At 39.8% G+C, this 27,459-nt stretch overlaps 1 protein-coding gene across 1 annotated transcript in view; it reads left to right on the forward strand.

Moving 5' to 3' along the window:
- adam19a (ADAM metallopeptidase domain 19a) overlaps positions 1-20,801 on the forward strand; it is a 134,391-nt gene extending 113,590 nt beyond the window's left edge. Inside the window, exons 17-23 of the mRNA XM_079810658.1 lie at positions 1,029-1,106; positions 7,893-8,001; positions 9,559-9,700; positions 13,275-13,371; positions 14,291-14,542; positions 14,736-14,917; positions 18,779-20,801. Coding sequence (XP_079666784.1) covers positions 1,029-1,106; positions 7,893-8,001; positions 9,559-9,700; positions 13,275-13,371; positions 14,291-14,542; positions 14,736-14,917; positions 18,779-18,830 — 912 coding nt within the window. The 3' untranslated portion in view covers positions 18,831-20,801. The remainder of the gene's footprint in view (positions 1-1,028; positions 1,107-7,892; positions 8,002-9,558; positions 9,701-13,274; positions 13,372-14,290; positions 14,543-14,735; positions 14,918-18,778) is intronic.
- Positions 20,802-27,459: the final 6,658 nt, after the last annotated feature.

The following is a 27,459-nucleotide window of genomic DNA, read 5'->3' on the forward strand; positions in this document are numbered from 1 at the left end:
CGCGAACCGTTTAGAACGATTCAGTCCGATTTGATGAACTGATTCGGTTCACTAAAAAGAACCGGTTCAAAAGAAAGATCGTTCGCGAACCGGACATCACTAATGTTACCAGAGACTGAGCTCAGCGATTGCTAACAAAGTTATTTATAGTAACTACTGAGTTATGAGAGCGCTGTCAGTCAGCGCGAGTTTATTGTGTTTGTATCTGAGAGTTCTGAATAAACACGAGTCCCAGTCACGCCGAGTCCGTCTTCATCATTATTACCAACTTTGTAACACATGCAAAGTACCATTACAGCTGTCGAGATGAACGAGTTATGAGTAAGTGTTGATAATACCATTATTTTTATATGTTCCTATCATATGGAAAGCGTCAGTGACGCGCATTGAGTACACAGCGCAAACAAAGACACAACAGCAGTAATCGAATGTAATCCAGTTTATTGTGGGAATAGCTGGCTAGCCTAGCCCAGATACCCTCACGCTTACCCCCTTCTGCTTAATCTCGCGCCGCGTTTGGTGCCTCCGCTGTGGGCCAGATGCAGTACTGGGGGTCGGGGATGTTGGAGGCCGACCGATCAGTGCAGCCCGAGCCTCGGTGTGTGTAAGGTTTATCTCTAAAGATGTAACGACTGTATGCACATTGTACAACCGATAGACGCGACGAGGACGTTCACAAGCAATGATGCAATGATCTCTCGAGCGCTTGCATGGGCGTGCTAGATTCTCTGGGCGGGGGAAAGGGAGTTAACCGTTCCTGCTTGGACGTCAAACCAGGAGACTTCAGGATTGGCTCGTCTGGCCTGTCATTTTCTCAAAGGGAGAGAGAGACAGCCAGAACTCGGGTTTACACCGATCAACATTTCTATCCACTTGGGGACAATATTCAGGCTAGGGGAACTCATATTAATGTTGAAAAACCTCATAAAATGAAAATTTCATGCCATGGGACCTTTAATGTGTCAATAAAAGCATGTATTTTATGTTTTGCATTAAAGGGTCGAAATATTTAATTTTTACTTCTTCAGGTGTGCAAAGATCGGCGTTGTCAAAATGCCTCTTTCACCGAGTTAGAAACCTGCATCACCCGTTGCAATGGGCATGGGGTAAGTGATTATATGCATATAATAAGGTCAACATTAACAATAATTATACCTTACTATAGACAAGAGACCGACTGCAAAACGTTAGCATTCTGTGTAAATCAGCAGAGCTTTCTACTGAATTCTGTGGACCAAAAAAATTCTTTGTGAGCCTGATGATTGACCAACATTAAATCATGAATGTACAGCTCTGGCTTTCACCGTTCTTGCAAAAGCATGTAGAGAGCATGTACAACATTGCGAAATTGCACAACTTTTACATTTACATTTAGTCATTTAGCAGACGCTTTTATCCAAAGCGACTTAAAAATGAGTGCAATAGAAGCAACTAGGACAGTCAAGGGCAACAATATGCAAGTGCTGTAACAAGTCTCAGTTAATCTAGCACAGAACACTTAGGACAAGTTTTTATTTTATTAGGGGCCAAGCACCGAAGGTGCGGGCACCTATTGAAATCGTTAGATTTCTTATTATTATTATTCCGCCATTGAAGTCTATGGCAGCCCATAGAACCGCTTGCGGGAAAGTTGTGAAATTTGGCACATTGATAGAGGACAGGCCCAGCCTTAAACACACCAATTTTGGAATCTCTAAATCAATCCCTCTAGCGCCACCACCTGTCCAAAGTTTTACTCATATTTGTGCTAATAACTTTTGAACCATAAGGGCTAGAAACAAAATTATATTTTCCTCTGATTCCTTGGCTCAAACCAATTCGATTGCACCCTATGACGTCATTTTCCGTCATAATAATTTTCCCGCCATTTTTAATTAACCGAAAAACCTACTTTTGCGAACTCCTCCTAGGCCGTTGCTCCAATTTGCACGAAAATTGAACCAGATCATCTTCAGACTCAGCTGACAAAACCGTATTAGACTCAAGATGATTAGTCAAACTATTATTGAATAACGCTCAAATGAAATCGACAAAGTGCCCACAAAAATGAAAGTCAGGCTTTATCTCCGCAACGCTTTAGCATATTCTAACCAAACGTGGTGTGTGTTATGCCAACCATGACCTGAGGCTGCCTGCAGCCTTTCGGCGCAGTGCCACCTAGTGGTCCAGAGATACAAAAATTTGATACTTTTGATTATAACTTAAGAACACTTTAGCCAAATATCACAAAACTGGTCTCTTTAGAGTCGGGGCATCACGCCGAGCCATGCCATACCCAATTTTCCCATATCAACCATTTTGGGCGTCGGCCATTTTGAATTTTGTCACAAAGTGCTATGTTTTACAAACGCATTGGCGTATCGCTACGAAACTCTGTGTGTGTCTTCATCACCAAGCCCTGAAAGTACTCAAAAAGGTTCAAGGCAGCGCCACCTTGTGGACAAAAGTTATAGTGAATTTTCCAATAATGCTAATAACTTTTGATTAAATTTGACTATTGTTATAAAAATTGTTTCAATATATTCCTTGGGTCATGCCAAGAACATAGATCCCATTTTTGCCATATTTGGCCAAACATTCTGTTCGCCATTTTGATTTCCTTCAGAAACCTACTTTTTCGAACTCCTCCTACACTATTTGCCTGATTTTCACCAAACTCGAATCGTAACATCTTCAGACCATGACAGCAAAAAGTTATTAATTTCATGTCAACAGACAAAACCGTTTTCATATACTGCAGCGACAAAGTTGAGCCATGATGCCAAAATGACTCTTGAGGCTGTATCTCTGCTATGCCTTGACATACTGACACCAAACTTTGCCTTTGTCATCTCACTCTGACCACACCACATCAATTTTGTTACTGCGCCACCTATTGGTCAAAAGTGACAAACCGTTAAATCATATTATTAGTGAGTGTATATGTGATTTCAGCCATTTTTGTCTAAAATCATCTTAAAATGCCTTTATTTGCTCATTGTTGCAGTTGGTCTAACCCTCCCAGCCATGTTGGCATGTCTTGTCTTGTTCTTTGCGCTTGGCCCCGTTAATGGCTGCTCGCAGCTATATTTTTTATTATTATTATTTTTTATATTATATTATTAAATAAACAAACAGAAAATGAATAGAGTGATAAGTGCTATTCTTGATTAGTCAGGTGCTGCTGGAAAAGATGTCTTTAGATGTGTCTTTAGATGCACAAGACTTGATTCAGTGAATATTTTTATATTTATATGTCTTTCTTGTTTTAAGCATAAATCAAATAAAATCGAGCAAATCTTATGTTTATGAATTAAACTTAAAGATACTGTGTTTTTTATATAAAAAAGCCTTTTTTTTCAATTTAGCTTCATTTGATTATCTTGTTTCGAGGGTGTTTGGGTATTTGTAATAAAAATACTTTTTTTTGCAGTGTAAAAATATTTGTTATTTGACACTAGCAATGCAAAATATTTTTTATGAATCATACAACTATTTCTTCTAAAATATAGCTAAATAAAAGCTGTCTTAGTATTCCTTCTCACTTTGAGTTTCTCTTTAACCCAGACTGACTCATTGTGGATTTCACACCTCTAAATCCTTTAAACCGCCCTCTGGGTCGTTCATATCCTGACACATACTGCCTCTAATAAAAACCAACGCTCTTCTTATATTAGCTGAGCTATAGCATTTGATTTGTGTATTTTCTGGTCAAATAGTCTTAAACAGCCTTCAAGCTGTATAAACTAAAATTCTGTCTTTCTTAATCCCTTTGCCCTCCCTCTGTCTCTCTCTTTTGTCAACTTTTCTTTTATTTCTTTATTTCTTGCTTATTTACCCAGTCGCTTTTCAAAAGGGCATCCAAATACAACAGGTCTTTGAGGGGAGATTAGAGATTCAGAAAGTGCTTTTTATTATTCATTTGCATTATTGTTTGATTCATATTGATTGTATGGCTTAGGGAAGTGTGGATGGAGAATAAAGTGAGTGATCGTGGTATTTGCACACAGCACATTTTCATTCCTTTCCACTGTTCCTGTCTTGCCTCTGGGTTAGATTGAAGCGTGTAAAATATTCTATGTTAAAAGAAATTCCATTAAGATGAAAGGCGGTATATTCTCCATTTGCCCTATACTCTAAAAGACGTGGCGAAAAGCGATCTCTACAAATGCAGCAATGAAAGTGAGGATAGGTAAATGGCAGCATATGATTAAAAAGCTTAAAACTTACTAAAGCAAATATATATTAAGACCAAACAATTGTGAACAGTGGTGCAGCTCACCCAAAAATGGGTGGATTGTAATTGGCAGGACTTTATAAAAGAGTAACCTGGACATCCTTGTGTTCATCCTTGTGTAAAGTCATAAGGTTTAGACATGAAGGCGAGTAAATGATAAAAAGATTTCCATTTATGTAGGAGGAAACTATCCCTGTAAAGGTGAAGTATGTTTGATTTTGTATGTTAAAATACATTCTCATTGACTACTTTTAGTATGCAATTTCATGTATTTAAATCCCCCAAAAGTGCAATGCGATTCTATGTGGTACAGTGGACGCTTCAACACAACATCATCATGCACCCGTTCAGAAAGACAAATGCACCAGTTTAGAATGTTTACTTTGATGTATGCATTGTAGACAGCCTCAAACAGTTGTAGAGCATCACATCAAAAATGCGCTTGTGTTAGGCAAGGCAGGCTAAGCAAGAGAAGAAGGAGAGGTGGATCTAATTGTAGCCATTTTATTAATAAACAAAAAACTAAAGTAGGAAATGAAAAAAACTAGGGCACAAGAGACAACATAACAGCTAGGATAAATGCATACACTATACAGGACAATGAACTACATAACAGCTAGGAGACATGCATACACTATACAGGACAATGAACTAAACAACACTCAGTGCTCAAATATGCAGGACTTAATTACAAACTTAACCAGAACCAGGTGTGCAACATAATTAGTCACCATGACAACAAATTAAGTGGGGAACAAAGAAAACAGGAACAGAACATAGGAAAACAATGTGATACAAACTAAAAGTCCATGACGACACAACATGAACCTGATATTACCCCAAAAAACGACACCGTAGTGTAGGGAGAAGGCAGAGGAAAGATCCAGGGAGTGACCCAGAACAGAGCTATTAGGAAGAAGGCCCACGACAAAACTGATACAGTAAAGGGAGGAACCAGGATGGAGCCAGGAGCCTGACCGACTGAATGTGAAGCTGTGAGGGGTGGAGAAAGACCCAAGTGGAGTTAAGGAGACCTAGGGTGACACAAGCTGTCTCTCATTTTGAAGGCTGCAACCTCCAGAGGATACGTCATCAAGGATGTGTTAAGAAAAGTAACCGTAATAAAATTGACTGTTATTCCCTGAGAGGTGTAAAATGTGTATTGCAAAAACAGACGAATATCGTCCATTGTGTCACCTTTTCCGGTGTTCTATTCTCCAACCCCTGGGCAGCATACACTCACCTAAAGGATAATTAGGAACACCATACTAATACTGTGTTTGACCCACGTTCGCCTTCAGAACTGCCTTAATTCTATGTGGCATTGATTCAACAAGGTGCTGAAAGCATTCTTTAGAAATGTTGGCCCATATTGATAGGATAGCATCTTGCAGTTGATGGAGATTTGTGGGATGCACATCCAGGGCACGAAGCTCCCGTTCCACCACATCCCAAAGATGCTCTATTGGGTTGAGATCTGGTGACTGTGGGGGCCATTTTAGTACAGTGAACTCATTGTCATACTCAAGAAACCAATTTGAAATGATTCGAGCTTTGTGACATGGTGCATTATCCTGCTGTAAGTAGCCATCAGAGGATGGGTACATGGTGGTCATAAAGGGATGGACATGGTCAGAAAGAATGCTCAGGTAGGCCGTGGCATTTAAAAGATGCCCAATTGGCACTAAGGGGCCTAAAGTGTGCCAAGAAAACATCCCCCACACCATTACACCACCACCAGCAGCCTGCGCAGTGGTAACAAGGCATGATGGATCCATGTTCTCATTCTGTTTACGCCAAATTCTGACTCTACCATCTGAATGTCTCAACAGAAATCGAGACTTATCAGACCAGGCAACATTTTTCCAGTCTTCAACTGTTCAATTTTGGTGAGCTCGTGCAAATTGTAGCTTCTTTTTCCTATTTGTAGTGGAGATGAGTGGTACCCGGTGGGGTCTTCTGCTGTTGTAGCCCATCCGCCTCAAGGTTGTGCGTGTTGTGGCTTCACAAATGCTTTGCTGCATACCTTGGTTGTAACGAGTGGTTATTTCAGTCAAAGTTGCTCTTCTATCAGCTGGAATCAGTCGGCCCATTCTCCTCTGAACTCTAGCATCAACAAGGCATTTTCGCCGACAGGACTGCCGCATACTGGATGTTTTTCCCTCTTCACACCATTCTTTGTAAACCCTAGAAATGCTTGTGCGTGAAAATCCCAGTAACTGAGCAGATTGTAAAATACTCAGACCGGCCCGTCTGGCACCAACAACCATGCCACGCTCAAAATTGATTAAATCACCTTTCTTTCCCACTCTGACATTCAGTTTGGAGTTCAGGAGATTGTCTTGACCAGGACCACACCCCTAAATGCATTGAAGCAACTGCCATGTGATTGGTTGATTAGATAATTGCATTAGTGAGAAATTGAACAGGTGTTCCTAATAATCCTTTAGGTGAGTGTATATCTGCTGAGAATGCGAGCGTGTTCCCCTCTGTCCCTAACACATATGCATATAATATGCTGTATATAGGTAGTTTACATGATGGTTTTACATCAATGCACCAACGGTTACTGGTGTTCAGTCGCTTAATTTGCCTAAACTGGACGCGAGTTTTGCGTCAAAAGCAAATAGAACCCATTATAATCACTGTCGCTGTCTACACTTGGATACATTATACAGATGCCCGTTCACTTTACTCCACATGCTTGAGTCTGCTGACAAGAGGACAAATTGAAGAGTAAATAGAAGTGTAAAGGAACGTTCGCTTTGACATGTCCTGTTTAAACAGCTAGTTTGCATCTTTGTACATACTTAAGAAGGATACCAGCATCAGGAATGGTTTAGTGGATGGTTTATATTTAATGGCATCCTGGATCGTGTTGGAGGATTATATGTTTGTTCAGAGAATTTGACCGCCAATTGTTTTGCGAGGCACACTGTAATGGAGAGTTTGCAAGGAAACTTTTGTTGACGGATGAAGCAGTCAGCTCTATTGGATCTGACAGCTGCTACATCACAATTCACAAGTAAAGAATTTCATAATGCTTTGTCTGTAAATGACAATTGTAAATGGATATTGTTTTTAAAACACTCATGTGCAATAGCGAGTGGGCGTTATGTTGGCCAATCTCGTGTGTGTGTGTGTGTGTGTGTGATAAACATCAAGGAACATATTTAAATAATTGAAGAAAAAAAAATCCATGTCATGACCCCTTTAAATACACAGATATACACAAACTTAACCAGAATCAGGTGTGCACCATAATTAGTCACCATCACAACAAATGAAGAGCAGGGACGTGGGGAATAAAGGAAAACAGGAGCAGAACACAGGAAAACTAAAAGTCCATGAAAACAGGACACAAACCTGAGAGACTGGGTCTGATACAGTATGTTATATGGGTTTGTTATAAGCAAGACACTCAAGTTCGCTCTAGGCAGTCTAGACTGCTTACTCATGACTACTCACAGCTAAAAGTATGCCTAATATGTCCGACATTTTATTAGAAGTAGCCTACCTTTTCCTGTTGACACATGCTTTCACCTCGCCCGTGTTGCAGCAGCAACATACTTCACCTTTAAGGTCAAAAAAAGGCATGGAAAAGTTACACACAGACCTTCAAGATATAAATTCCCTTTTTCTCTAATTCCTATATGTCATTTTGTTTTGCACGCAGGTGTGTAACAGTAATGGGAACTGCCACTGTAACCGTGGATGGGCTCCCCCCTTCTGTGAGAAACCAGGACTCGGGGGAAGTGTGGACAGTGGACCTGTGCAGGATGACAGTGAGTTCACCTTCAGTGTTCAGTGCACATGTGCCTCTGCTCTTGCTTATTTCTCTTCTGTTCTTTAATCCATCTCATAGATAGATTTATCTGAGATTTTATCACTCGAGTGCTTTCTCCCTCTTTCTCACTTTCCCTTTCTTCCTCACACCTTATCAGATGTCACCATGACCATTAATCTCTACCGTCCAGCTTTTCTTCCCACAGTACTCCGACCAATGATATTATTGCTGTATTGAAACATTTCAAGAGCTAATATAAGAATTTAAAGGGATTTGAAACAATATGTAATATTCTAAATCGGGGTTTCCCAAATGGGGAAAAAAATCGGTTCCTGAGGGTTCGCGAGGGAATTGCAGGGGGTTCATAAGTTGATGACAGCAATTAAGCAATTAAATTGTAATTAAATTATTAAAAAATAAACAAATAGGCTAAATAATATTAAAATAAAAACAATCTAAATAAAACTTACTAAATAATAAATGTTTTTGCATGCAAAAAAACATGCAAATGTACCATTAAATCACTCAAATTACAGGGGGTATTTCAAGTAAATGATTTGAATGTACTCTATTATAATAGAGGTTCGGCTGAAAAAAAAGTTTGAAAACCCCTGTTCTAAATATTTAAATCAGTAGTAATGCTGTCACATGAACCCACTACCATTCAAAAGTTTGGGGTCAGTAAGACTTTAAAAAAAAGAAAAGAAAGAAATTAATACTTTTATTAAGCAAAGATATAGTAATTTGATCAAAATTAATTACCTTTACATTGTTACAGCAAATTTTCATTTTAAATACATTTTTCTTTTCAACTTTCTATTCATCAAAGAATAAGCACAAAAATAAACAGCACAACTGTTTTCAACATTAGTAATAATAAACAAATGTGTGTTGAGCACCAAATCTTCATATTAGAATGATTTCTGAAGGATCATGTGACAACAGTAACAATGCTGAAAATCAGCTTTGCCATCACAGGAATTAATTACATTTTAAGATACTGTATATTGAAATAAAAAACAGCTATTTTAAATTTCATAAAATAAATTTTTACTGTATTTTTGATCAAATGAATGCAGCCTTGGGCAGCATAAGAGACTTCTTTCAAAAACTCCCAAACGTTTGAACAGTAGTATACATTTTTTTGCTTTTAAATACGGAATTGTGTATAAAACAGCTTAAAGTTTGGTCATTGTGTATCACATAATGAGTAATGTTAAAATTAAAAGGCACAGCTAATAATCACACTGAAAATGAAACGCTAATTTGCATGGCATTGCAGAAGAGAGTATTTACTGGTTGTGTGCTGCACATTTTACAAAAACCATTTGGTTATTCTATTCATGCTAGATGCTGCCTTAAAGTAGTATACTAGAGAGAGTAGTATGGTAGTTTGCTATTCTGAACATAGCCATAGACATTATTATAGTACAGAGTGAATGCAGTGCACACAACATCTATTATTCAGAGTGGCAGGTATTTGGCAAGCACTTCTCTTTGTGTTTGCTGTTGACCCTTGTCTAACAGTCGTTGTATGTTCTATATCTGTCCTCAGGTCAGGTGGGATTGGTTGTTGGGCTGCTCTTTGCTTTTCTAGTGCTTCTCCCTGCTGTACTTATTGCCTTCTACTGCATCAAGATAAAAAGCTCCTACTACCACAAGTGGAGAACACAGAGAGAGAAGAGCAAAGCCAGCAGGTATTACTGTAGAAACACACACACACACACATACACTTATGCAGTGCCTTTATAAAGTTTTCAGACCCGGTCACTGGTTTGTTAAAAAAATGTATGCATATCCATTTACACATAAGCCACCGCATTACCATTACATTGTAATTACAAAATGGGTTCATAGAAGTTCAAATGGATTAATAGCAGAAAGCTGAAAAAAATCCTTTTTATACAGTAGGCTAAGTACTAGAATGTATTTTTAGTACCATTATGCAAATTAATTTGATTTGACATTAGTTTAGAAAGGTAAACCTGTTTGCATTTGTACACACTGCACAGCAAAGCAAAAAAACTCAAATTTATTTGAAGTTATATAAAGAACTTCTTTGAGATTGCATCCATAAAACACATGCCTGGGCATTCAAGGATGCTAGAGGTGGCCTTCGGTATCGTCAGATGGAAGAAGTTTTGAGCCATTCATCCTTAAACTGGCTGTTTAGGTAAATTGGCTATTTGGTCCCAGGAGGAAGCCATTGAATTCACACTGCGAGTGAGAGAATAGCTGAACTGAAGTGAGCAATTTCGATCGCATTGACTAGTACTACTTGTGGCTTGCTGAGTGATTCAGCACAGTATTATCATCTTCATGCAGATTTTTGATGTGACTGATTTCCAGAGTTTTTATTTATTCGATTCCTTGAAATAAAAGCTATAACAGCATATTCTTTCACCAAGCTCATTCATCTTATTCAAGGACATTTCTCTTGGATTAAAAAAAAAACTGCTTCCGCTTGTGGAGCCCTGTGATTGTGTGGCTGTTGCAATATCTAATATCAAAATGTCTTTTTTTCAGACACACACCTCGGGACACATTTAAATCATGTTTTGCTTTGTTTGAATTGCTATTTTTAGATCAGCTATTGATGTTATGCCCAAATAAGTGGGGTAAAGAATCATATACTGTACCTGGGTACAGGGACGAACGTCTACCTTTTTTTGACATAAATAGACATTTAAAAGAAGATTTATTTAATGAACACATTGATTTTTAACTACAAAATTAGCCTTGGCTTTGTGGTCAGTATAAATGGACTCTTTCAAGTTGGGAAATGGGGTCAAAAAACATTCTGTCCTATCGCAACTGGCTGCTAGAAATCATACTTTTGGGAATCTTCTTTTTAAGCAATATATATGTCATGGCTTTTGTGAATGGACATCTTCTCTGGACCTGCAGTACAAAATTCAGTTGGAAAACCATCCATTCCTGAGGCTTTTCCACTTTTCAGCTGATTAATGCCATTATAATAGAAGCCACATTTCTTCAGCAGATATTGGTTTTTCAAGAATGTCTTCATTCCTATATCCAATATCTGAATTCCTCTGTTCAAGGAGCTGCTCATATCACTGACTTGCTAGATTATATATTTGGAAAAAAGTGAATTGGTCAATCTTTCTTTGATCCGTAACGCTTTTTTTTTTCAGATGTCAAATCCACTGTGAAGGGAATTTCTTTCCTTATGTACTTTTTTCTGAAAGTGGTGGTCACGTATATCTGCTCTAAGACAAGAACCCCTTCTATTCATTCACACAATTAAGAATAATATCTGGCCCCTTATATAATATTGCCTTAATGATTCTCCCTGCTCTCATCTATAGCTGAGTTAAATTTATTTTCCTATTATTATTTTTTTTATTCATTTCAAACACTATACCAGTCAATGTTTCAAATCTATTTCAGGGACACATTTTGCTTTGCCAAATTACTTTCAAACTATTGTTTTGTGACCTGCTTATAAGGACTACTATAAGAAATAATAGTAGCTGCTCTACAGAGGCAGTGCCAGAGCCCCCGTCTTTCATCTCAGCCCCCCTAAAAATCTGTGATTAGTTCAGCTGTCAGCATCCTTTGAAATCTAATTATGTGATCTTTCTTCACATTTGCTTAAAACAGCTGCAGTGAGATAACTGAGGATACTTCACTCTGAATTTTCCCCTTACCAGTCGTTAAAAAAGTTATGCACAGTAGGTGCAGTTTTATGCTTTCTTCTAGAAAGCATAATACTTTCTAATACTTTTGTGTTTGGCACGATTCCAGCACATTCCGCTCACATGAACTGTCTCAGTTCCAGTAAAATCACTCTGGACTCTCTCATTTCCAGTGAAATTTTAAAAATTAAAAATAAAACCCAAGGATTAGTTCGGAAAATTCTGTCATTCCATACCTGCATGGCTTTCTTTGTTCTTCTATGAACCATAAAACAAGTTTTTTGTTCATACAATGAAACTATGGTCACCAAAACTGTTTAGTTACCAACATTCTTCAAAATATCTTTGTTTATGTTCCACAGAAGAAAGAAAGAAAGAAAGAAAGAAAGTCATACAGATTTGAAACAATATGAGGATGAGTAAATGATGACAATTTTCATTTTTGGGTGAACTATCCCTTTAAGGCAATTCATGTAAGACTTGAAATTACAAAATCTCTCATGCTTCTCTAATGGTTAAATCTGTTTCACCTCTGTGTCTGTAAAGAAAAATCCATGTGATATAAAAACAGAAGTCTAACACTTCTGAACTTTTACTGAGCTTCTAATATTAAAATGGCAAACTGAGGATGGAACAGGCACAGTTGCAATTAATATATTTTGGGAACTAATCTAAATTCAGAAAGAATAATGTGGACAAACATTTTCAAATATTCACATTTTCCATTGTGATTTTTTGATAAAGTCATCATTCTTACTTTAAGAATGTATAATTTCACCTGATAAAGAACTGCTTGTTAGAATTAAATAATGCGTAACAGCACAAAACACAATACGCATATTTGACTTGTGCCATGAGCTACAGTAAGCGCAGCTGCAGTGAAGCATAATGTTGAGGGGGTTATTCTCAGCAACAGGCTTTAGGATTGGCAGGCAACACGACAGAGGTTGAATAGAGCCAAATATAGAGTGATCCTTGAAGAAAACCTGCACACAACCTCTGTCAAGAGAAAAGATTCTTCATTCAGTGTCAGAATGACCTGGAGCACAATGCCAAGATGATGCTGGAATGGCTTTGGGGCAAATAATGTCCTTGAGCATCCCAGCTTAAATGACGCCAAAGAAATACTGCGGAGTGCGGACAAACCTTTCACAACCAAGCTGACAAGTTTGCAAGGACAAATGGGAGAAAGCATCCAGGTGTGCAAAGCTGAGAGAATCACACCCAAGAACACCTCCTGCTGTCATGCACAGCTAGGCTCTGAATACTAATGCCAATAATAGATTTCAGAATTTTTTCATACATGCATAATAATTCGCATGTTTTTTGTCCTTTTGGTATATTGTGTCAAATGCAATAAATAACTCAGTCCATCTCTCTAATGGGTCTGAATGCTTTCTGATGTCACTGTAGAAACATACACACCTTACCTATTTGTATATAAAATATGGTACATTGAACATATTTTTCTTCAATTCTGACAGAACGTCTGGAATCAATCTTGTGCTGTAACAAACAGAAAATACATTTTTTGTTACATACTGTTCTGAGTCAATTTCCTTCCATTCTTCCATAAACTATTTGTATGTTTTGTTTTTAAATGTGTTCTCAGACATGAGAACTCCATGGATAAGGGGAAGAATGGACACTTAAACCATGCTTTTCATCTGAAGGTGGTGGGACCATCCAACAGAAATGCTAACCTTAAGGTATGGACACTTTCATTTCATGTCATAGATGAGGCCACTTTCATCTATAAATTTTAAGGAGAATTATTACATTAATATATACTGTATACTGCCATTCAAAAGTTTGGGGTCAGTAAGATTTTTTTATGTTTTTAAAAGAAGTCTATTATGCTCACAAGGGCTGCATTTATTTGATCAAAAATACAGTACAAATAGTTATAAATAGTTATTATTTAATGTTAATTTAAATATCAATGAAAAATACATAACTTATCTATTTATCTTAACAATATATTTTTCTTACAATATATCTTAAAATGTAATTTATTTCTTTGATGGCAAATCAAAGTTTTGGTCCAGTCTTCAGCATCACATGATCCTTCAGAAATCATTTTAACATGCTGATTTGCTGCTCAAGTAACTTATTATTATCAATGTTGAAAACAAAATACTTTTCATTCTTTGATGAAAAGAAAGTTCAAGAGAATAGCATTTATTATGCTTTATTATACTTTTCATTAATAACCATAGCAACCTTTTTTTCCCCTTTTTTTATTTTTAGAAATTAATACTTTTCAGTAAGGATGCATTACATTGATCAAAAGTGACAGTAATGACATTTATAATGCATCCTTGCTGAAAAAAAAAAGCTTCTTTTTTTTTTAATTAATGGTCAGCTATGGTTAATTAAAAGTATAATAAAGCATAATTTCGAGATAACAGCCATATAAAGATGCAAAATATGCTCCAAAAGTATTTTTCATATGCCTTTTATAACCCCGATGACATCTGTCAAGTCATTAGTCCGTTGAATTTCTGCAGTTTTTTCATTTTGATATTTTGTGATGGTGTTTATGATGTTTTAATAATGAGGATTTAACATATAAAAAATGTTCAAATCATTACCAATATCTCATCACTTACCTTTTTTCCTCTTAAGCTACCTCACACCAGTAAGGAGGTGCTTCCTCTGAGGCCAAACCCAGCCTCCAATGGTACTCAGCCAGTCAATATTGTCCGTCCTCTCCGGCCGGCTCCATCGCCATCTCTGAACAATGTCAAAGGACCTCGACCTCCTCCACCTATCAGCAAGCCGCCCAACTCACCCAGCACACACAAATCTGTAGCATCACCTCAGAAACTCAGTCCTCCCAAGAAGCCTCTGCCCCTCAACCCTTCACGCACACCACTGGTGAGAGTTCAGTGTCCTCAAATTCTTTGGTTTAATCAAAATCACTGTGGGAGCCAAAGTAGATCACAATCTCAAACAAATTCTGCTTATAACACCTGTTATCTGTATTGAAACAATCTTGAGAACACGCTGTCACAAATCCTAAACCAAGCTCACCTCAAATTCTTATTCACTTCTCTTTCCTTTTTCATAGATGGTATCAGAAACACAGCCTAGACTCCCGTCCACACCTCCGAAGAGGCCTCTTCCGCTCAGCCCTGCTCGTGGAGCACAGCCCAAACCCTCTGGTGGGGGGCTCATGGTGATGATGCCCCCTGCAATCCGCCCCAAACCTGTGGGAAAGGTGACCGCCATTCCCCCTTTGAAGGCATTCCAGTAAGTAAACGCATCAAAAGTTCAGCAAATGAGGAAGAGAACGTTTGAAGGGCTTAAATTGGCATGAAATGGAAGTTGCGATAGTCTTTCCTTCCCTATTGTTTGTGGCATATATCCAAGTGAAATGGACATTTTTTCGAACAAGAACAAATGTAGGGCAGGACTTTGTCATTTTATCCACTGGGATTTGATTGGAAGGTTGGATCATTGTCATTTGCTGTTGCTGCAATCTCTTGTGTGCAGGGTTCCCACGGGTCCTTGAAAGTTTGTGAATCTGAAAAAAAAATTAAAGGCCCTGGAGAGTTTTTGAAAATAAACATACACAGATACAGGTCCTTGAAAGTGCTTGAATTTATTTTGTGCATACATTTTTCTAGAAAAAATTCTAATGTGTTATTTCGCCAACAACTTCGTGGCCTATGCATACTAGCCTGCTTGATTTACGTTAGTTACGCGCATTTACACTTTCCGTTAAGTGTTTTCGATATATTATATATTATTAGATCCTTTTATAATACAGTATGTACCGAATATTGAATGTGTTTGACACATGAAAACTGTAACAATGTATCTTACAAGGTAACAAGATGTAACCTTGCTCTCACTTTGTTTCCCCACAAAGGGATAGTTCACCCAAAAATGAAAATTCTGTCAATAATTACTCACCCTCATGTCGTTCTAAACCCTTAAGACATTTGTTCATTTTCGGAACATAAGTGAAGATATTTTTGATGAAATCCGAGAGCTCTCTGACCCCTCCATAGACAGCAATTTAATGGAAACTTTCAAGGTCCTGAAAGGTAGTAAAGACATGTGACTCCAGTGGTTCAACCTTAATTTTATGAAGTTTTATGCACTTGTCACAAGTAATCTCAAGGTTTACTGAGTTTTACACGATTCTTTTGTAGTGTGCTTTTTGGTGAAGGGTACTAAAGTAAATATCGTCACCTATGTACCTTACTTCTTCTCACCACTGTTTCCTGATGGTTTATAGAACAATTACTCCGAGTTGCCCTCTGTCGTTTCAAAGAATAGTATAACGGCGAGCGCATCAAGTATAAATGCCTCATCCGTTTGGGGAGGAGCACGCGCAGTCAGCGGAGGCTTGCGCTGCGGAGCCAGGCGAAAGTTTAAACAAGGTTTGATAGAGCAGTTTCTGAGCACTTCAGCATGTGTGAGGAGGGTGACAGTGGGACAAACACATCATTGGCTACCTTAAGTCCCTTTTAATTCCCATAGTGCAATTTAGTGTATTTTTTTCTGAATAACAAGGAATAAGTAGAAATGAATTGTTGCCATATGGGTTAAAGGATTAGTTCATGCCCTTCGATGCGCTTTGAAACTGCATTGATTTGGGCCTTCAGCATTTTGGTTGTAATGGAAGTCTATGGTGTGGAGAAAAATCCTGGAATGTTTTCCTTAAAAAAAACATAATTTCTTTTCGACTGAAGAAAGAAAGACATGAACATTTTGGATGAGATGGGAGTGAGTAAAATATCAGGAAATTTTCATTTTGAAGTGAACTAATCCTTTAACGCTCCCCCTTCCCCAAGCATTATTATAAGCATATTCAGAGCATTTAATAATAAACAATGTTAGAATTTGGAAAATTATTTAGAGATGGCAAGAAAAAACTTTGATTATTAGATCATGTACTTTGTTTTTAGTTTATTACTTTGTGTAAAAATTATCTTACTTAGAATTATTTACTTTTTATGGTAAATATTGGTAAAAATTCTTAGACATGATTGTTTTGGCTCTCGGGGCCCAAGATTCTCATCTTTGATGACTATTTTGAGTGTTAAGTATTGTCCAGGACTCCAGACCTCCACTGGGAAGGAAATATAGAGACCGGACCACTCAAAACTTTAAATAAATACCCCTGCTATAGAACATACCTTTTTAGCAGTCGTGAAGTAATATTCAAAATAAGTACCAACTCAAGGAGTGTATTTGATTTTAGACGCAGCCCGAGAAAGCTACAGGCAGGTGAGTTTTGTCAGGGTTGGTTCTAAACTTTGCAGGAGAGTGGCCCCTTCAGGACCGAGTTTGCCCATCCTAGGAGGAGTATTTAAATGTTCACCGCATTTAATTTTCACAAAATTCCAACATGACCACTTTCCTGTTGGGAACCAAGTTTATATACAACATAAAGGAGGTGCTGTAGACTTCACTGTCTCCATCACATCTTTTCCACTCGCCATTTGTGACTTATTTTTACAGCAAAATATGTCAATTGTGACGCCATTAGCTGTTATCGGTTGATTGAACAGTTACTCTCCAGTAAGAAAGGCAGTCCTAATTAATTAGAGTCTGTCTGCCCTAATTATTTGATGCTTTGTTTTTCATTGCCAAACCAGACGGATCAGACGCATTGTTAGATACAAATTAGCGTGCTGAACCGTAGGTGGTGAGTCGTGCAGTTTGGATATTTTATGGGATTCTTTTCACCTCCCTGCCTACTCTTGAGTGCAGCAAATACAGGTCTGAATTTTTACTTCACATCAAACGTTTGAATGGGTTTTTACTCATTTATATACAGTAGAAGTTTTATGGGGAATTACACATGCTCCATTGGAATCTCCTAATCATGTTTAAAACATCTTTTCTCTCCTCGAGTCTCCATATCAATGCTAGTCCGCTATTAGTTCTCAAAAGCAGCCGCCTAGCACTTATTTTCAGAAATAACTGCACCTACATAAATCCAGGTCTTAGTTCTGCATATCTCCGGCACTACTACATGCTCCCCTCCAGTCTAAGAACAACCGGATCTCACAGAGTTTCAGCTTGTGAAGATAAATCGGGTCGCAGCTTCCCAGTGGCGGCGGAAGCTTAGTACTATGTTGTGATAAAAAGACACATTCATTTTCAACACATAACGGTGGGACTCTGAGGAATTTAATGTGTATACCGAAAACTGAATTTCATTTTGACAGGCTCAGCAGGGTATCGCGTTTATATCACACAAAAAGAAAGGCATAGTTAGTTTGAAATTATGGTCAACCTTGGAAAGGCCTTCAGTTAACACTGTGAAGTCTTTAAATCGAAGGATCTTGTGAGAAATACAAGATAAACTGAGATAAGCTCTGAAAATCATTCCCGCTTTTACAGAAATGTTATCCTTGTGAAGCCAACATAAGAAATAGAATAGTCAGTTTATTGAAGTTTTACACACAATATAAAATAAAATGAAAGAAAAATGTGAATGTATTTCATGTTTTGTATACTTGATACATCAGGCTTTTAGCCCATATAGTATTCATTTTATTCAAAGGAACTGTGCCATTTGGTGCAGAATGTGTTATTTATATGGTCAAAAAGATTAAATTCTGATAGCTTGCTGTATAAATCAGTAAGATTTTTATTGGCCAACAGTATAGCATATCAGTTGCCACCTTATATCTCCTAACAATATGTCCTAGTAAGATTATACATATATATAGGAAAAAGAAAAGAAAGATGTTTGGGTATGCCAAACCTAAGTTCCCTGAGTCCAGTGAATGTTTATCTTGAAATATTAATGATAATATAAATAAAATAATATAGATAATATATAAAAGTAAATCTTATGTTAACTTTATGAAAAATCATTAAAGATTTCACAGCGAAAAGACGTGTTCCACATTTTTAGAATTATAATAAAAGGTCTTTTACTTGCCAAAAAAGTATGACCTATTAATCAGAGGGCACGTTGTGCACAACAGGTATAACGTTGATTAAATTCATGTATTATATATGATACTGTAGGCTTGTTTAGAATCTGACACTTTCGCTTTTCAAGTTCTATACAAAGAGTTCTGCATCTCTTGACCGTGTAATTCAGAGATCTAGATCTAACTAGTGTTTTTTTCTCTCTTTCAGACCTGTTTCAGGACCCAAACCACTCATAGTTCCTTCTCCTTTCCGAAAATGACGCTTGCAGGATTCATTTTGAAAGACTGCAGCCAGCCTATTTGCACTAAATAAGGACCCTTGGCGACTGGTACTATATGGAGCTGTCTCACAAGGGATGGAAGAGCATGGTGCTAGGGCCGTGGATGAGGCCTCGCAAACCGGGGCACAGCAGAGATGACGCGGTTTTGCATGAAAACATGCAGACTGAGAACGTTTTGGATAGGCCATTACATTGCCAAAAACTCAACTTTTTATCTCCTTGCAATTTTTTGTACTTCTTTGTCGTTGCGTTTTAGTGTTATGCCTCTGTCTTGTTTACATTTTTTGTTTGACTATCATCTATTTGTTAATTGCCAAAGATGTTGTTTTGTTTTAATGCCTTGATTGTTTAATTTGTTGTACTGTGCTGTATGAGATTTTGTGTTTGGTATATAAAATATGTTATACCTTTTTAGTAAAGACACCATGTTGCTGTGGTTGTCCTCACTTTATTGCAGACTTTACATCAGGTCTCATTCTTTATATTATCAGGTCAAAAAAGAGATTTGCAGTGAAAATGGGTTCTTGAATAATGGAAATGTTGAAATAAAAAAAGAAACTAAAGGTTAAGTGTGTAATTTGTGCAAAATTAATAAAAACTTTAAAATAAAGTTTTCCAGACATGGGGTAACACTTTATTTTGATGGTCCACTTTAGACATTCTACTAACTACAAGTAACCTTTGATTCTCCCCCAACACACATTCTACTGACTTTATAGCAAGTAACTTTGCAAAGTCAACTTATTCTACTAACCTGAACCTTAACACATATCCCTGACCTAAAAGTCATGTAGTTGCAAAGTTACTTATAGTTAGTAGAATGTCTAAAGTAGACAATTGAAATAACCATGTAACCCTAAATGGTAGAGGTAGTTTTGTTTGCAAATGATGTATAAATGAGGATTAAGGGTATATTAAAATAAATTAAAACTGGTTTCCTGTACAAAGACTAATATTACAGTTGGATTAGACTGCTATGAAAACCCGCCACTGAAGACTAATTTAGGAGAACACTGTTACAGCACTGACATTAGTCCACAAACCTGCTTCTGCATGGCCTCAGGAGCACTTCGAAAAATGTCTAAATGAGCTTTATAAAAAAGATGAATGTGCTGTTCCTGTGAAAGGACTGATAATGTATCTGAAAAATGAACTTCTGGCGTACCAATCAATACATTCTCCTAAACTCAGCATAACTTTTACTAAATCATTGTCAGCGCAGACAGAAATATGTTTTTTTTTTTTTTGTGAAACGTGAAGTCCTTTTTTTCTTTTTGCAGACATCACAATTTGACGATTTTGGGTGCATTTCCCTTATTTATAATAGGGAAAAAAGGATGTGTAAATGTATGATTTTGATGATATATGATACCATTCATATGCTCATCGACTGGCTGAAACATGTTTTTCAGACATTCAGCAGAGAGTTTGGCCTTGAAAACCATATTTAAATTTCTTTCTAAACCAGATTGTATCTGCATGACTTGTAAAAGTTGGGCTTCACCATCGCCCAGCTTTTACAAATTAAAACTTTTACGCTTCACTTGTACATCTTAATAGATTAATATGTACAAGTGAAGCGCTGCTGGGTTGTAGTCACACATGACCCCACCTTGAAACGGTGGCTCACTGCAACTGAATTGCAAACCCTAGAGAGGTTTCTGTTTGATTTGCTGCTCATTACACACAGTCAGACCTGCCTCGCCCCCTCATATGGACCAATAAAGCTCCACTGACAGCTGTGGTGTGGTGCATTTTAGGGCAGAGAGGAACTGAATCCATGCTGTCAGCAGAAACCCTCATCGCTCTAAATTGACGAGCAGCCTTTCCGCCTCAATTTTTGTTTTTACTTGAAATGAATCCTGCATATGCAGTCTGCTGAGCAGACACTTCTCACGCTGTGCTCTTACACTGCATTGTATTGGTTTTAATTAAATTTAGTTTCTCACTACATGCCCTGAGTCCATCCTTCTCATGTCTATAGGAGATGTTGCGTGATTAATTATGTAGGAAAAGGTAAAGGAGCTGTTAAGTCAAGTCGGGAGGAAATTGAGCAGTGTAGTAGAAAATAGGACTGAATCACCCAATCTCAATATCAGCACCTAGTCCCTCTTTAATAAAACAGGACAAATGATTCTGCAGTCAGTGTGATTTAAACAATGGTACAAATGGTAGCACTTTATTTCGATGGTCCACTTTAGACATTCTACTAACAATAGTAGAACCAACTACACGTCAACTAACTCTCATTAGAAAATTAGTAGACTGTCTGCCTATCGGCTAACATTTTACTTTGATGGCCTGTCAACAGACATTCAACCGACTATAAATGACTTTGCAAGTGCATGTCAATCCGAACTCTAACACCTAACAATCTACTAACAGTCTACAAACACTCGAATGAGAGTTAGTTGACATGTAGGTGCAAACTTACTTATAGTTTGCAGAATGTCTAAAGTGGACCATCGAAATAAAGTGTAACCAAAAAGGATTAGTTAAACATCAAAATAAAACAGACTTAATAGTCTGAATAGAACTTAAATAATATTAAAACATTCTACATTTTAAAAAGATACTCTAAGTTGGTCCAAATGATCATATACTGATCCTGAGTGATTATTTGAGTACGGTCCCATTAATGCATTCACCATATTAACATTGAGCAATAGGCTACATTTGTTATAGTATTAATCCTTGTTAATGTTAGTTAGTAATATACAACTGTTTGTTATTAGTTCGTGTTACCTCTGGTCCATTAAATAATATTAACAGATACAAATTTTGATTTTAATAATATTATTAAATGTTGAAATGAAAGCGGCACTATTTAACTTCTCCGTCCACTAGAGGTCGCCTATTCAAAACAAAGGCGTAGTTTGATGACGCCACGTTTTTTTGTTTTTTTTTTGATGACGCACGCCACGTTTGAGCGCAGAATCTTGGGACATGTGGTCTTTACCTCACAGCCGGTGGAAAAGAATCGGGATAGGACTCGGGCAGAAATCATATTCATGGATGCGATTAATAACGTTACTGTAGTATGAAGCAGAGCAGGGCCAAGTGTTGTGGAAGCTGAGCAAGGCCGCTGGAGCGATTGTTAATTAGATGACGGCAACATACGCCTCGCGAGCAGCGCGACTTTTATTATGGCATAGTCGGCGCGGCGCCACTTCTGCTTTTCCGGTCATGAGTATGAGGTAACGCAGCTCTTTTTATCATATTAAATACATCTAGTGTGTTAAAAATTATGTTATGAGGTTACTCTGTGCGTTTGTTCGGCGGCTGCTATGACACTTGTTCACACTGCAGTGAGAGTAGCCTAAAGCGAACTGCAAACAAAACCGGAAACCGAGGGTAACGCAGATATGACGTAATTGACAGGCGAATTCCTCACACGTCCCGGTTCCTTGGTTAAAATAGCAATTTTCTCACGATTTACAAATAGTTGGAAACATTAGGGATATTGTAAGTACTCAACTGAACCAAATATATAACACTGGCCTAGTGGTTTTTGGTTATTTTACTGAAAATGTTTTAGATTCAAGATTCAAGATTCAAGAGTTTTATTTGTCACATACACAGTTATATACACAATATACAACTGGCAGTGAAATGTAAGTTGTATATTGTGTATATAACTGTGTATGTGACAAATAAAACTCTTGAATCTTGAATCTTTACATAGTGTACCTTTAATTTAACTAAGATTAATACATGCTTTAGAAATATATCATGAACCTTGTAAAATGTTAGCTTTAATTGTGTGATTTTAATTGTTATATGTATTCAACAGTGTTGGGAAAGTTACTTTGGAAATGTAATAGGTTACAGATTGCAAGTTACTATTTAAAATGTAATAGTGTAACTATTTCAATTACTTTATTAAAGTAATGTAACTGATTACATTTGATTACTTTTCTAAATTTCTAACAAATGTTTTCAACTGTTAATCATTTTCAAACCTCTTTATAGTTATATTTAAGAGAAAACAATTCTAGATCACTATACTGTAGTCCATCCATCCATCTTCTTCCGCTTATCCGGGGCCGGGTCGCGGGGGCAGCAGTCTAAGCAGAGATGCCCAGACTTCCCTCTCCCTAGACACTTCCTCTAGCTCTTCCGGGGGGACACCGAGGCGTTCCAAGGCCAGCCGGGAGACATAGTCCCTCCAGCGTGTCCTTGGTCTTCCCCGGGGCCTCCTCCCGGTTGGACATGCCCGAAACACCTTCCCGGGAAGGCGTTCAGGAGGCATCCGGAACAGATGCCCGAGCCACCTCAGCTGTCCCCTCTCGATGTGGAGGAGCAGCGGCTCTACTCCGAGTTCCTCCCGAGTGACTGAGCTTCTCACCCTATCTCTAAGGGAGCGCCCAGCCACCCTGCGGAGAAAGCTCATTTCGGCCGCCTGTATCCGGGATCTTGTCCTTTCGGTCATGACCCAAAGCTCATGACCATAGGTGAGAGTAGGAACGTAGATTGACCGGTAAATCGAGAGCTTCGCCTTACGGCTTAGCTCTTTCTTCACCACGACAGACCGGTACATCGACCGCATTACTGCAGAAGCTGCACCGATCCGTCTGTCAATCTCCCGTTCCATCCTCCCCTCACTCGTGAACAAGACTCCTAGATACTTAAACTCCTCCACTTGGGGCAGGAACTCTCCACCAACCTGGAGTGGGCAAGCCACCCTTTTCCGAAATCCGCAAAGAGCAGAGACGAAACCGTGTGGTCCCCAAACCTGACACCCTCCGGCCCTTGGCTGCGCCTAGAAATTCTGTCCATAAAAATTATGAACAGAACCGGCGACAAAGGGCAGCCCTGCCGGAGTCCAACATGCACCGGGAACAAGTCTGACTTACTGCCGGCAATGCGGACCAAACTCCTGCTTCGGTCATACAGGGACCGGACAGCCCTCAGTAAAGGACCCCGGACCCCATATTCCCCCAGCACCCTCCACAGGACGCCGCGAGGGACACAGTCGAATGCCTTCTCCAAATCCACAAAACAAATGTGGACTGGTTGGGCAAACTCCCATGAACCCTCCAGCACCCTGTAGAGGGTATAGAGCTGGTCCAGTGTTCCGCGACCAGGACGAAAACCACACTGTTCCTCCTGAATCCGAGGTTCCACTATCGGCCGTATTCTCCTCTCCAGTACCCTGGCATAGACTTTCCCGGGGAGGCTGAGAAGTGTGATCCCCCTATAGTTGGAACACACCCTCCGGTCCCCCTTCTTAAAAAGAGGGACCACCACCCCGGTCTGCCATCCCAGAGGCACTGTCCCCGACCGCCACGCGATGCTGCAGAGGCGTGTCAGCCAAGACAGCCCCACAACATCCAGAGACTTGAGGTACTCAGGGCGGATCTCATCCACCCCCGGTGCCTTGCCACCGAGGAGTTTCTTGACCACCTCGGTGACTTCAGCCCGGGTGATGGACGAGTCCTCCTCTGAGCCCCCAGCCTCTGCTTCCTCAATGGAAGACGTGACGGCGGGATTGAGGAGATCCTCGAAGTATTCCTTCCACCGTCCGACAACATCCCCAGTCGAGGTCAACAGCCGCCCATCGCCACTGTAAACAGCGTTGGTAGGGCACTGCTTCCCCCTCCTGAGGCGCCGGACGGTTTGCCAGAATCTCTTCGAGGCCAGCCGATAGTCTTTTTCCATGGCCTCACCGAACTCCTCCCAGGCCCGAGTTTTTGCCTCCACGACCACCCGGGCTGCAGTCCGTTTAGCCTGTCGGTACCTGTCAGCTGCCTCAGGAGTCCCACAAGCCAGCCAGGCCCGATAGGACTCCTTCTTCAGCTTGACGGCATCCCTTACTTCCGGTGTCCACCACCGGGTTCGGGGATTGCCGCCTCGACAGGCACCGGAGACCTTGCGTCCACAGCTCCGAGCAGCCGCTTTGACAATGGAGGTGGAGAACATGGTCCACTCGGACTCAATATCTCCAGCCTCCCTCGGGATCCGGTCGAAGCTCTGCCGGAGGCAGGAGTTGAAGATCTCTCTGACAGGAGACTCGGCCAAACGTTCCCAGCAGACCCTCACAGTACGTTTGGGTCTACCGAGTCTATCCAGCTTCCTCCCCCGCCATCGGATCCAACTCACCACCAGGTGGTGATCAGTTGACAGCTCCGCCCCTCTCTTCACCCGAGTGTCCAAGACATACGGCCGCAGATCAGATGAAATGACCACAAAGTCGATCATTGACCTACGACCTAGGGTGTCCTGGTGCCATGTGCACTGATGGACACCCTTATGCTTGAACATGGTGTTCGTTATGGACAAACTGTAACTAGCACAGAAGTCCAATAACTGAACACCACTCGGGTTCAGATCAGGGGGGCCGTTCCTCCCAATCACGCCCCTCCAGGTTTCACTGTCATTGCCCACGTGGGCGTTGAAGTCCCCCAGTAGAACGACGGAGTCCCCAGTCGGAGCACTCTCCAGCACCCCTCCCAGAGACCCCAAGAAGGTCGGGTACTCTGCACTGCCGTTCGGCCCGTAGGCACACACAACAGTGAGAGACCTATCCCCGAGCCGCAGCCGCAGGGAAACAACCCTCTCGTTCACCGGGGTAAACTCCAACACATGGCAGCAGAGCTGGGGGGCTATAAGCAAACCCACACCAGCCCGCCTCCTCTCACCATGGGCAACTCCAGAGTGGTAAAGAGTCCATCCCCTCTCGAGGAGTGTGGTTCCAGAGCCTCTCTAGTCGGAACCTCTCAACCTCACGCACAAGCTCAGGCTCTTTCCCCGCCAGCGAGGTGACATTCCATGTCCCAAGAGCCAGTTTCCGTGTCCAGGGATCGGGTCGTCTAGGCCCCCGCCTTCGACTGCTGCCCGATTCGCTTTGCACCGGCCCCTTACGGTCCCTCCCGTGAGTGGTGGGCCCACGGGAAGGTGTCCCCACGTCGCTCCTTCGGGCTGAGCCCGGCCGGACCCCGTGGGGGAAGGCCCGGCCACCAGGCGCTCGCATACGAGCCCCAACCCCAGGCCTGGCTCCAGGGTGGGGCCCCGGCTGCGCCATACCGGGCGACGTCACGGTCCTCCTTCTTTTTGTCATCATAAGGGGTTTTTGAACTGCTCTTAGTCTGACCCGTCACCTAGGACCTGTTTGCCTTGGGAGACCCTACCAGGGGCATATAGCCCCGGACAACATAGCTCCTAGGGTCATTCGGGTACTCAAACCCCTCCACCACGTTAAGGTGGCAGTCCATGGAGGAGACTATACTGTAGTAAAATACATAATTTTTTCTTCTTACTGATAGAATAGTTAAAATCTCTAAAAATCATACTATTCTTTTTACCACTGTGTGTGAAGGGAAAACATTATACCATATAAGACCTAATATTGATTTCTCACAAACAGAAGCGAGAAAATATGAAAATTTCCTGATAATTTACTCACCCCCATCTCATCCAAGATGTTCATGTCTTTCTTTCTTCAGTCGAAAAGAAATTAGGTTTTTTAAAGAAAACATTCCAGGATTTTTCATCATAGAATGCTTTTCAATTGCAACCAAAATGCTGAAGGTCCAAATCAATGCAGTTTCAAAGCGCTTCGATGGGCTTCAGAGGCTCTGCGTGATCCCAGATGATGAATAGGGTCTTATCTAGCAAAACGATTGGTCATTTAAAATAAATAAAAATGAATATACTTTTTAACCTAAATTGTTCATCTTGCGCAGATCTGTGAGGTGCTAAGGATGACGTAATCACGTCGGAAAGGTCACGCCAGACGTAGGCAGAAGTACCGCCCCTGTGTTTACGAAGCGCTCGTGTGAAGACTAATACAGACACCCTTTACCAAAAAAAAAAGGTAAAACAACGATATCGGACGATTTTGAAGTAAAAAATTGAGTGTTTTTGGTAAAGGGCATTTGTATTAGTCTTCACACGAGCGCTTTGTAAACACGGGGGCGGTACTTCTGCCTACCTCTAGCGTGCCCTTTCTGACGTGATTACGTGATATAAAAACTATATTCATTTTTGTTTTATTTATTTTAAATGACAGATCGTTTCGCGAGATAAGACCCTATTCCTCAGCTGGGATCACACAGAGCCTCTGAAGCCCATTGAAGCGCTTTCAATCTGCATTGATTTGGACCTTCAGCATTTTGGTTGCAATTGAAAAGCATTATATGATGAAAAATGCTGGAATGTTTTCTTCAAAAAACGTAATTTCTTTTGGACTGAAGAAAGAAAGACATGAACATCTTGGATGGCATTGGGGTGAATAAATTATCAGGAAATATCCATTTTGGGGTGAACTAATCCTTTAATATGAATAGATCATTGGTGTGTCTATAGCGCTGGAGGCCACAATATGTTCTTTAGCTTCAAGACAAGTGCAGAATGAAACCGAGTAAGAGGTAATTCAATAGAGCATTATCCAGTTGAATTAAGCAGAGAACAATGGGACAAAGCATAATTGAAACAGAATGTAATGCAGTAGCATTCAATTCAACGGAACAGAACATGGTACAAGAATGTAGAACAAATTACAACCTAGAACAAGTAGAAATGTCACTGCATATTGGGTCGCACATGAGAGCAGAGCATGTCGCCGCTTATAAATTGAAGCAAAGTGATATTCACACAAGCCAGATGC

This window comes from Gobio gobio (genome assembly GCF_949357685.1).
Source record: "Gobio gobio genome assembly, chromosome: 2".
NCBI lineage: Eukaryota > Metazoa > Chordata > Actinopteri > Cypriniformes > Gobionidae > Gobio > Gobio gobio.